A 12,918-nucleotide genomic window follows, 5' to 3' on the forward strand; every position below is an offset into this window, starting at 1 on the left:
AGAGAGAGAGAGAGAGACGAAATCATGTGGCATTCTGTTAAATTTTAATTGAAGATCTCATCTGTCTGCACGTTATAAAAGTCGCCATAGTAGCTAATTTGTCGAGAGGAAAAGGCCCGTAATGCCGTTGTCGTACAAGAGGTCTAAGGTGGAGAGGACGAAGGGAGAGTCAAGATTCTTGCCTGTTTTCGTGATGGTTGTGATTCCGGTGAAGAGAAAAAGATACATGATGGCGTGACATGAAAGAGAGAAAGAAAGAGAGAAGCTGCAGTGTGAGGAAGAAGTGGTCTCTGAGGGAAGGAAGGCAAGCAGAAAAGATAAGCCGCACAACTCAACCTTTCCTGTCGCCATCTTTTCAATATAAACTGCGTCCACGTAATTGATGGCTGCCAGTCCGTCGTAATAAATTTACGAACATTCGTCTTTTAAGAACCCACTGAAAATAATATAATTTGAGCAAACATTGTTTGGTGGAACATCGTTGAAAGACGTACCTAAATCTAAAATTACTAATAAATTTTATTTCAAATAAAATAAGTTCTTACCGCAGTTTTATATCGCAATTCAATAACACTACAATATATCTTTTTTCTTATTATGTTAAAAGGACCAAGTGAATTACTACGGAAAAAAGAAAATGATGAAAAACCAAATATTTCATCAGTGTGAAGAACATAATTATGGAAAAGTAATTATCAACGTAATTATGAAAACGTAATTATCCAAATATTTCAAAATCCCATTTTTTACACCAAAAATATAATATAATATAATCTAATAAAAAAATATAAACAGTCAATAATGATACTCAATATCTATTTCCAATGTTAATAGATAAGTATTTAGTAGTCGATTAGAAACGTAACTCGACATTACGTGTCAATTATTTTCTCATGGATGATGTCAATGACACATGATTAACTCAAGTACTATCCAGTTTCACTCGGACAAATGTAATCCTGTTTATACAGGTCGATTGTAACGATATATTTACGTAGCAGATCTGTTTCTTAGAGGATTTCGGGTTCTCCGGGTTTTCATTCAGTCCCCTTCGCACGTGTGAGTGTTCATGCGTATTCACAGGATGCTTTCCATTCTTTGATAATAAGTCAATATAAATGTCGTTTTATCTTTGTTATTTCTGTGCCAGAAAAGATAGAATGAAGTTTGGTCACTAAATGAAAAGCATCTACAGTGCGAACTCAATAATGTCTATGATTTTTATATATTAAAGATATAAACTGATTAAACAAGAGCAGAAATATGTGAAAAAAATTAAATAATGCAATTTCAAACTATATATATAGTAAAGTTTTGAGAAACGTGCAAATTAATTAACAAGGAAGCAGTTTGCACTTAATACATTTTATTATAAAACTTTTTATAGTGTGAATTCAATAAAAACTTTTGAACTCACTTTTCACCGATTGTGTCATTCTGTCGTTACAAAGATCGCTACTTAAGTTATACATGGTGAAAGCCGTAAGTGAGAATGCTTTCTATCTTGACAAAGTGACGAATCTTGTCAATTTCACAAGGTAGATTATTGGTGGACTATCTCTCAATTAATCATCGCGATAGGCGACATTGACTTATTATTCTTAGAAGATGCCGCTCATTTCAGGTGCTTTTTTTCTCTTTTACGATAATGAAAATTATCGATTATATAATAATAATTCAACGTACGCGTAGCCATTTGTATGATCGATTTAAGCACGGATTTAAATCAAAAGACCTTCAAATTGAAAAAGGATGTTTTATATTTCGTATTAAAATTGTAAAATTTATTAGTACTATTTATCTAATTTAATTTCTATTTCCAAATGTAATATATCTACAATAAAGTTTCTCTGTGTGTTGGATCATCCGATTTAATTTGAAAAAAAATTGAACGTGTCAATGATTACTCGCTATTTAACTGTCATTTATAAATTCCAGAAAACTTTGGCGACATAACTTTCCACGTAAAATTAATGTTAGATCGCGGTCAAGCGGGACGATGTAACGCGCACCGTTCTAGAAATTATACCGATAATAGCCGCCATTTTCCGGACATCAAATAAGCGAGCTTTCGCCACTCGTACCTTTTTTCATGAGAAATAGAAACTTACTTAAACAGCGATACTATTATTACAAACAATTACAAACCGCAAATATCAAATAATAAAGGAATCTCAACATTTTTGCTGTTTAAGTCTTTTTATAGACGATATTATACAAACCACAAATATCAAGAAATAAAAGAATCCAAATATTCTTGCTTTCTAATCGATTTTGCGGATAAATATAACCAATATAGTACATTCACGTATTTATAAAATATATATACTTGGAATTGTTTCTCTCCATGTATAAGTAATTGTTTAAAAAAAGTATGCTAGTAGACCCGAAGAGAAAATTCTAAATTCTAAGCTAGCGCTTGTATCAGGATTCGTACAAAATCCGACACGTTTGGTTACTCGAGGGGTTGCCAACGAGCGCGTCGCGAAACGATCGGTGACAAGGTGGAGCACAAGAAGTGGAGGCGGGATAGGACCATATCACGGCGACTCTTCCTGCGTCACGAGATCCGAAGGGTTTTCGCGCCGGCGGCTGCTGCGGGGGTGAAAGTGGGGTCTTAAAAGGTTCCGGTGGGAAACCCAGCAGGGCGTGAATGGCTCCAGACACGTTGGAGGTGCCTGGAACGTTTCGTTAGAAGCAAGGAGAAAAAGAGTGGGACGGAGAGAGGGCCGAAGGAGTCGGGGGGGAGACTAGTGCACATATACACGCGCACACATGTGTCGCGTGTTGTTATGCGTGAACGAGGACACACGTGCGCGCGCGCATAGCATGTCTCCGAAATCCGCCGCTACACCGCCGTTACACCACCACCGTTATACCGCCACGACAAAAGTGCGCGGGGTCTTTGTTCACGAAAGTTCGGTTTACCTCGTTTTTTCGGTAGTTTCGGTGCGGATCCAACGCGATGCAATGCGCCATTCCTTCGCCCTTCTATTTTTGCAACGGCGTGATATTTCTTCTGAAAATACGCAAGCGTATTGACGCACGCTTACGGAAAATCGATGAGTATAAGATTGTAAACAGCGTGAGCCGGAAATGGAGCTCAGTGTTGCGGAAGCAACTTCTCGAATTTTCTCACGAAGAAGATAGTTATGTAGATGGTTCATTGTAGATCGAGATAATTATGCAAATCATTGAAACCGCGTAATTCGAAGCATAAACAGGGCAGTCGAATGCTACATCGAGTATCTTTTAAATTCTTCATCGTCTCTCAGAAAAAAAAATGTCTAGAACACAAAAGTCACACTGAAAAAAAAAAGATTGGTTGTTGCAACAATAATTTAGATAGTAAAATATGACATAGCATTTTTATATAGCTACAGTAATCAGTTTTTGGTTGTAGCAACAAATTTTTAGTTGCGTTAACCTATCGAAATCATATACTGACATTGCGGATAGGTTAACGCAACTAAAAATTTGCTACTATAACCAAAAATTGATTGCTGTAGCCATATAAAATGCTATGCCATATTTTACTATCTAAATTGTTGCAGTAACCAATCTTTTCTTTCAGTGCACAATATTGTTTTCCAGCAAGACTTTGCAAGACACAATGTAACACAATGAATTATTTCCTGTTTAACATTGCCAAACAACGAAGATGTATTGATTTACTGTATTACACTGTGTCATCTGTGTTTCTTCCTGGAAAGCATTGTAAGTCAGCATGATTTTGGACATTTTCCAGCAAGGACACTCCAGTATAACACAATAAATCGTTTCACAATATTACATTGTGTCCTTGTTTTATATTAGCAAATAACAAGAATGTAATAATTCAGTGTATTTTCACTGGAAAAAGCTCCTATTTGTCACATATAAGTTTACTTATAAGAGACAAATGAAGTCATAATGATGTCGTATCCCAACGAACAATTTTGAGCGTTTTCTAACAAGGACAATATAAGGACAATAAATCGTTTTATAGTATTACATTGTGTCCTTGTTTATTGTTGGCAAACAACAGGAATGTGATAATTCACTGTATTACATTGTATTCTCACTGGAAAATTCTCCTATTTATCACTTATAAGTTTACTTATAGGTGACATATGAAATCATAGTGTCCTAGTAAACAAGCTGACATTATTTGTCGTTATTTTGACGTTATTTTGACGTTAAAGACATTATTTTGACATCAAATGACGATGAACAACATCAACTTGTTTGTTAGATTAGTATCATTTTGATTCTATTCCTGAGTGACTCCACATGATTATACCCAATAATCTTCATTATCTTTATTTATTTTCGGACTTTCGAGCAAACAGGAGATTGAAGTGAATCACGTCCCCACGGTATTGCTTAACCGGGACACAGTTATATATTTTATCGTGCGAGAAACGATAGAGGCTCCCATCGGTATATATAAAAACTTCGCCGCGAGTCACCATATTTTTGTAAATGCGCCGAGTTTGAAATTGATAAGCGATGCCGGGCTTTTAATAATTCACGAGAGAGGTGAAACACTAAAACGCGAAGGAGAATCGTTTGCGGGAATAAAGTTCTCGTCGATTCTATTTGTCACGCGTACGCCGCAAGGATTCGTGGGCGTTTTCGTGGGTGATTTCGACACGGTCTACGAATAGAAAGGTATTATATACATATACGAGGGAGAGAGAGAGTCGTTTTCCGGGCTCTCTCTCTCTCTCTCCTTCTCTCTTCAGTGTGTAACGGAATGCGAGAGAGCTGTCGGAGAGAAGGCTTTATCAACGCAGATATACAACCCGACTCGTCGTGGCGGCTCTCGAGCCTCCCGTCCTCTCGAAATAACTCCGCGCCCTTGCCATATTAATTACCGGGATTCATTCCGTTCTCATTTACAATGGGCTAATTTAGCGTGAGGCAACCTCGGAACGATCCCCTGCGCGCTAACACGCACATGAGAGTGACGTCTCTTTCTGTTTATACGAGCTTAACAAAGCTATTAATCGTGGGAGGAATAATCGCTCTCCGTTAAGCGCTGAGATTGTTTCGATAAAATTAATACATCATGAAATATATATCTTATACTTTTTTTAACATAAAATATTCTTGCGCGTTTGTAAAAATAAAGGCGATGATTATTGAAGGTTCATCGATAGAATTTTCATACAAAGAAAAAAAATCCCCCCGTAAAATCCCAGGTAGAATCTTTTTCTCGTCATTTATCTTGGCAAAAGAGGGGCATCATTATCGATATTTGTGAATACTGGGTTTTTTGAAGTCGCTGAGACGATGTAAATTAGCTAAAAAGGCACTGAAACTAGAAAAAAATATCTTTTGTATTTTTTAGCTATATATACATATGTAGTACATATGTATGTCCTTATCATGACACGTCTATGCATATATGCTTACGAACAGCTATTTTACGCGTTATTTATATGTATCTACGTTGAAAAATAAAGAGAATGTGAAATGAATCTCTGTAGAAGACGAGGTTTTTATGACCGCACGAATATCAAAGTCAGCTTGAAACAAGAGTTAAAAAAACTAATTCCTAATTTTACAAGGAAATGTATGGAACTTCTCTACATCATGCATGCGCGTAATTATACTATGTTAATGACGTATTTTTCCTTTTATTTTTCAGCTCCTAGTGAGTGGGGGGCAACCGACAACGGCGACGTCGCCGGCGATGTCGGGGGGTGCGTTGAGCCCGGGTGCTCTATCGCCTTCGTCGACGGCGACAACGACGACGGGGGTCGGGCCCGCAGGTACTGGCGGTGCTACGACTCCCGTGGGTGGTGCCGCCACCGGACCTGGTTGCTGTGAGAACGGTAGGCCCATGATGACGGATCCTGTGACGGGGCAAACGGTGTGCAGCTGCCAATACGACAACGCCGCGAGATTTGCGTTGAGCACTTATCCTCGGCTACCCACCGCAACTTCCTACTCCTCCTACCCCACGCCGACGCCCTCCACCACCGATCAAGGCCCTTATCCTAGCATCGGCATGGATAGCTCTGCGTTTTATTCGCCTTTGGTAAGTTTTCTTGTATTTTTGACACGATAGTGTATTAATGTTAAAAATATTGTCAACCGATTTTATCCCTCAATCATCAGTATTAAAAATATTGTTGAATGATTATCTTTTTTTAGCTTTTATTTTATTATATTAAACGATTATCTTTTAGTGAGTATCAGTTTTAAAAAAATCAAAATCGTCGTTAATCAATGTTAATATTTAGGATACAAAACATTATAGGTACACATATACATGATCCTTTACTTCAAAAGTAAGTGTTTGTGATATAACAAAAAAAATTAAATTTCTGCACTTGACAGAAAATTATTGACTAATTAAATAATATACGGCAAAAAGATTCTTAACGTGATCAAATTTTTTCATTTTTGTCGTTTTTTCATTTTTGTCAGTTGTGACAATTTTTGTGAAGTCCATTTTTGATGATTGATATTTACTTAACTTTTATGATAATAACTCGAGAAAATCACATTTTTTAGTTAAATTATTTTTGAAATAAGGAAATGATATAATTGAAATAATATAAATTTTTTTAAACGTTAATAATTATTTTTTCAATGGTTTCAAACAAAAATTATTAATATTAGAAAATAAAATTTATACTGACAGTTTAGAAAATTAATTATTGTTTTTATTCCATCTCAAAATTAATTCTGTTTTTCAAGAATCAAAAATTCCTTGACTTTTTTTGTAGTTTTAAATTTGCTACAACATTAAAATTATAATATAAAGTTTCTTGTTACCTACGAAAGATCGTCTTATGCTTTGCAACGTGTAACGCGGTCATTGCCAGATGCAGATTGATCGATTCGTCGTTCTAGACGTGCGATTATTGCTTCTTCAGTATTAACTTAAGACGGATTAGCACATAGTGTTGCTGCGAATTAGCTTGGAATCCTGGCGACGAAACCCTCTCTCGGACGTCGGGATCGTATGGCCCCTTCGATTGCCTCACGCTTAGGAATTTGTGCATCTTCGCAGACTGGATCAGTACCGGCTGCGTCGAATTATTCACTCGTCCCTTTCTCGAGAAACGACCGATAATCTCGTTTAAGTTTCGATTCGCGGAAGGCGAGGTTGCTCGTTACGTTCTCAAGGGGCTGTCGGTGATGAATTCACGCGCATATGTCACCAGAGAATCCTCCTCGACTATGCTTCGGTTCCAAAGAAGGAATCTGGAGAAACGCGCGTCAAATCAGTTTCAGACAATCTAAAATTCGCCAAAAAATTTTATCTGTAATTTCATTATAATATAACATTGAAAATATTTTCTGGATCGGAATTTTATCTGTAAAATTAATTACTGCTCTACTTTCAAATAAAAATCGTATTCTTATATAAAGTAACGTATGCAAGATAAACGATACCAATAATATAATTTGATTTTCTCGTGTATTTTGCAATTTAGAAGATTGCATGGATGCATTACATTCACACTGATAAGCACCTCCCGGAGTGAAAGAAAGCATAGTAGCCAATTAAATTTGAATTTATCGGACGATTATACTAATTGGCTGCTTTTAGGTGGCGTTGTCGATTAATGTATTTCACGCGCGGCCAATGGCCCGAGACAAAAATAAAGTTGCTATGGAGAAGAAAATCTAGGAAAAAGGAATCGTTATGATAGCTCATAATGTAGTCGGAAATTGTTCCGTTTTACGCTGCGATTCGATGGCGTTGGGAATTTATATATCCGCTACGATTCATTGCATGTAATTTGTAGACAGGAGTTTATCTCGAGTGAAATTCAGCGAATGCATTTACCATCCGGGAGACACTTCTCATTTTTCACACGCAATTAGCGACGTAAATTTACAGACGCAATTTTCTAAATCGCATGTAAGCAACGATCTCTCATCGGTATAGCTCGGTTGGACTAATGTATCACGCTTTTACGAAGGTGGAATCATCATAATTTGGTAAAAAGGCAAAAAAAGTATCTGTCAAGGGAATACTGTTTTCACGTGAAGAATTATCATTAGAATCGCAATTATCGTTAAAATCAATTTTTAATAACGACATTATTTGTGCAAGCATAATCAATCTGTAACGGCAATTTCTATAATGGCACGAGACAGCGTGCCATTGACGTGTGCCGTAAATGTGTCATTACCTCCTATAATCAGATAATACGTGTAGCTATCTCTACAGTATATTTTCATTTTCACGAGTCGTTATGTTTGTACGACTGAAAAAGCTATCGGCTTTTTGATGTTGCCGCGTAATCAGTGCATGCTCTGGACAGATAAACACTGATACGACACAGACCCTTATCTGAATAACAGAGCGCACGTCAATCATATTGTCCTGCGATTTTGTATTCTTGTGTCGTATCGAGTATCGATTTGGTATACTTATTTTGCAAATTCATTTATACTGCGCCGATCACAAAATAGTACCTATAATCTAAGATTTACATTTTAATTATTCTCTCGGAATTTACTTAACAAAATTTTTCCGTGTCATTTTATTATAGTTAATTTCACGTGATAATAATATCACGAGATAATATACTTAATTAAACACGTCTGCCTGACAGATTGCGCATATTCGCGCAAGCTCGATAATCTATCATTAGATCTGAATATCAATTGTGGAATTAGCGCAAAAACTAAGAGACTGTCTATTCTAATAATACTAATTTGTAATGACGTAATGACGTAATATAATAATATATAGTCAGAAAATATGAGTTAATTGCTATTAAAATAGTAAATATCTGCGTTTATTATTTTAATTGCACTTAACTCATACTTTCTGATGTAACTGTGTATTATATAGATGTATATGTTTACTATTTTAATTGCAATTAATTCATATTTTCTGATGTAGCTATATTATTAAAAACATTATTACGTCACGTCACTACGAATCGGTCTTATTATTTCTCTAAGTTTTTGCTAATTTCGTGAAAAATGTTCAGATGTAATGATAGATCTACTGTCGAGCTAGCGCGTGTTTGCAATCTGTCAGGCATGTTTAAACATGTATTTAATTATACATCTCTTTTGAAATATCGATATTGATATATCAAATATGAAAATGCCTTTGGAATGTTTTTTCTGAGATAGAAGGCCATCTCGATATTTTTCCCTTTTTTGCATTCATAAATAAAATTTCTGCACAAAAATATATTCCACATATGACATTTGCGAATCCCGCTTATCGTGCGGATGCGCACGATTGTGCTAAGCGAGATTGTCTCTGTCAAACGAATCGGCGATGAAGGAAGGGAAGAGGCGGACACCGAAAGGACGGGAAGTAGGGAGAGGAGAGTGCTCTCATCGCTCTCGCGAACGAGTTTATAGAATCAATACGCGGGATGCCATGAAACAGGGACGGGAGCCATGGGGGATACCGCGACGGCGGGAGTGCGCGAACGCGAGAAAGGACGAGAGGAGGACGTAACTGCGCGAGATAGGGGAGCATTGGTAGACGGAAACCTCTTCTCATCAGCCGACGGATTCGTCTTATTTCGCGTAGTGACTGTCGGCGTAACGGATTCCGAGATTTGCTCTGGCAACATTTTCCTCGAGAATTCCGCCGTACAGCACTTTGTGCTTTGAATCTTTATTCTCTTGATGTTTTGCATTTTATTCGCATTGCTTGCGATACGTACAGTATAATTGTACTTCAAACGTTGTCTTAATACGGTAAAAATTTGTAATGCGTCGTTATTGCATGAGAGATTCTGCGATAGATATATCTTATCTAAGATAGATTTTATACACTGAAAGAAAGTCTCGTTGCATTAATTGGAATTCAAGTAGATTCAGAAGGATACAAATCAGACATTTATAATTATATATAAATATATCAACCTTCCAGTCGAGATAAAAAATTAAATTACAATAATTACAGAATTTTGATTTATATGATTAAAATTTATTTTGTTTGTTGATACAACCAGAATATTTTTCTCACGTAAATTCAATGTACATATTTTTCTAACAGTCAAGGTTATGAATAATTGGCAAATACTAATTAGATCTATTACTGCGATCTCAAGACTCGGAAATTTAAAAGACTTAGAAAAGAAAAAGAATTGACAGACTATATTCCCTCCATAGAACGCTCTGCAGACATTTTTCATATTGATAATACGCATAAAACCAGTAACATGAAAATAAGAAGAGCAAATTAAATATTTTTCTCTTTTGAAGTCGTTTTATTTCGGAACTCGTTTTATCTCGGAATATTTCAAGTTATTTGATTAATAATGGAAATGTTTGCTATTTTGTAATATTAATTACGAGTTTATAGGATGCTGGGGATAGCATGATGCCCCATGCATATGAAACTTGGATATTCATCCAATAATATCAGTATATCTATCAATATTCCGCGGTTGTAAAGAAGCACATATGTCTGTCGCAATACGAAAGTCGTAATGTTTCGATCCGTGATATCGTGCGTTATTACGGCCCATTGAAAAGCGTAACACGCGTAGCTTTCTTAATCGTAGATTGTTACGCTTTTATAATTGGCACTTAAACGCGGCTGGCGTGCAATATTGCCGTGTGCAGCGTGCGTTTAGTTGCACATACATCCGCGAGTAATATATTGGTGATTGCGTAAAATTATTGCAGAGTCCTTGCTTCTAATCTTTACGAATTTACTAGTTACAAGTACAATTTCGACTGATGATCATTTCTTTAGCATCTAATAATTCTCAATATCAGAATTCATTCATCAATTACTCCGTGGTTTTCTGTGAAAAATTTTCTATAAATTTTTTTACTATGTTCGTTTGAATAAGTTGAAGAAGTATTAAAAGAATTATTGAAAAATACTTGTGTATTCGTATGTGTAGATAAGAATCATAGTTGTCGGTGTTTTTACTCTATCATTCTATACGCAGACAGTCGATCGCGCGGGTGAGTTCCGCTGTAATTGAGACTGATGAACTGAAGGACGAAGGGATGCTCCCTCGTACATATTGGTTTAGTCCTGGCGAAGCCTTAAGAATGCTATTTGTCGCGCGAGACGGCGGGACGCGCGGACGTCATAGTTTTGCATCTTTATCGGTATAAATTGCAGTCCGACCGGTCAATCGTTCGTGGAATTTCAACACCGTGGCATAATTTGGCGCACGCGACCATCACTGCCAGCAATTGGATGACGAACGATACGACAGGGTATAGCTTGGAATGCCATAAATGTCTGACTGCCGGGAATATTGAGTATTTTGACGAATCTTTTCCATTCATATTGCGATGTTACCGTTTTTCTTCTTTTTTTTTTAAATGAAAGAGAAATTTTAAGTGAAAAAAAAGCTTGCTATGTAAAAAAAGTTGCTCTGTGCAATGAACGTTATAAGCGAAGTTACGACATTCAAGTGATAAAATATTTAGAAACCAGAAAAAAAAATATTTCTTTAATGATCATAATTTTTTCAAGAATTTGTATACAAAAAGATACAAGAAACAATGCTTGATTTTTTGCATAACAATGTTCTCTCAATTACTTTCGTTATATGCCCTTTTATAAATATTGTTACATATCGTATAATTCAAACTTCCTATCTCACAATTAGAAAAAAATATAATATATGTTGCTGCAGATTAAATAGCAATGAAAAAAAAATAAACAATTTTGAAGATTGTCTTTTTCAAAACGCCGCTTGTAATTTTAAATATTATTATACGTAGTGAAAAAATTACAAATACTTTAGAAAAAAAATAAAAGTAAAGTAAAATAAATATCTTTAAATATTTATTTTAATAGTACAAGTATAAATTTTAATGATATATTGGGTTGTCCGGAAAGTTCGTGCCGACTAACCTATATAATTTAATAAATGTATACTAAAATTTAAATCTTCTGCGTTTCAATTTTCCTTCAACATCGGCACGAACTTTCCGGACAACCCAATATTTTATTTATTTAATTAAAAGTAAATAAAATATTTTTACATCATATAAATATAGCTATATGAGATACAAATGTTATAAATATAGTTTATTTCATATAATTTTGTTTCTTTTATATTTTTTATCAAGTTTACTATAGTTTTTTGGTTTTTTTTTCAATGGGATTTCTTCCTTTGATCTTTTTTGTAGGATAGTTAAGCACGTGTTCTTGGCGATTCAAATCGACGGACTGATTTCGATGGGCATTACAATGTAATAAGAATCAGATTAGCATTGAATGGAGTGAGTAATACGATGAATTGTCAAAAAAATGCCCTATAAGATTCCTATAAGTCTCACAATGTGCAAAGTAACTTTTATTTTTGAAAAAGTAAGAATATAGAAAGTATCACATCGTAAATATATATATATGAATAAATAATGCTTCAAATTTTACGTAATGTCGTTCTAAATTATACCTAAAAATTGTACAAATTGTTTTTAAAAGATAATTGCTATGAAATCGATGCATAACTTTGAATTACGTATATTTTTAATTTATGTCATATATCGAAATAGCACACAGATGACAAATATTTTGTCAAGAATGATACGGATCTACATTTTTAGAGTACCCTGTAGAGGAGACAATTATAGGTGCTATTGCATTAACTTGATGGACTATGTCGAGCCCACAGCGACACAGGGTATCAAGTTAGAGCCACCTTGCTGTCGCGCTCCCTAATGCATCGCATACGTCGCAAGATTTGGGGCGCAACACAACGATTATTGCTACCTTAATACAGGCGTGCTCTTATAATCGGTTAAACCAGCGACCGGTGACCCTGTGTGACTGTGCATAGTCGTAACAATAGTCCGAAGCGTCGACGTCGGACCACCCGCAGTTCGCCATTAAAGCTTCTGAAAAGAAGAGAAATAAAGACGAAGATACACACACATACACACACACATACACACACACACACACACATATTATATATATATATATATATATATATATATATATATATATATATA

At 35.5% G+C, this 12,918-nt stretch overlaps 1 protein-coding gene across 1 annotated transcript in view; it reads left to right on the forward strand.

Moving 5' to 3' along the window:
- Positions 1–12,918, forward strand: part of LOC105617120 (homeobox protein araucan-like) — a 59,074-nt gene that overhangs the window by 34,172 nt on the left and 11,984 nt on the right. Inside the window, exon 2 of the mRNA XM_012198697.1 lies at positions 5,636–6,028. Within this exon, the coding sequence (XP_012054087.1) occupies positions 5,636–6,028 (393 nt within the window). The remainder of the gene's footprint in view (positions 1–5,635; positions 6,029–12,918) is intronic.

This window comes from Atta cephalotes (assembly GCF_000143395.1).
Source record: "Atta cephalotes unplaced genomic scaffold scaffold00011, whole genome shotgun sequence".
NCBI classification, from domain to species: domain Eukaryota; kingdom Metazoa; phylum Arthropoda; class Insecta; order Hymenoptera; family Formicidae; genus Atta; species Atta cephalotes.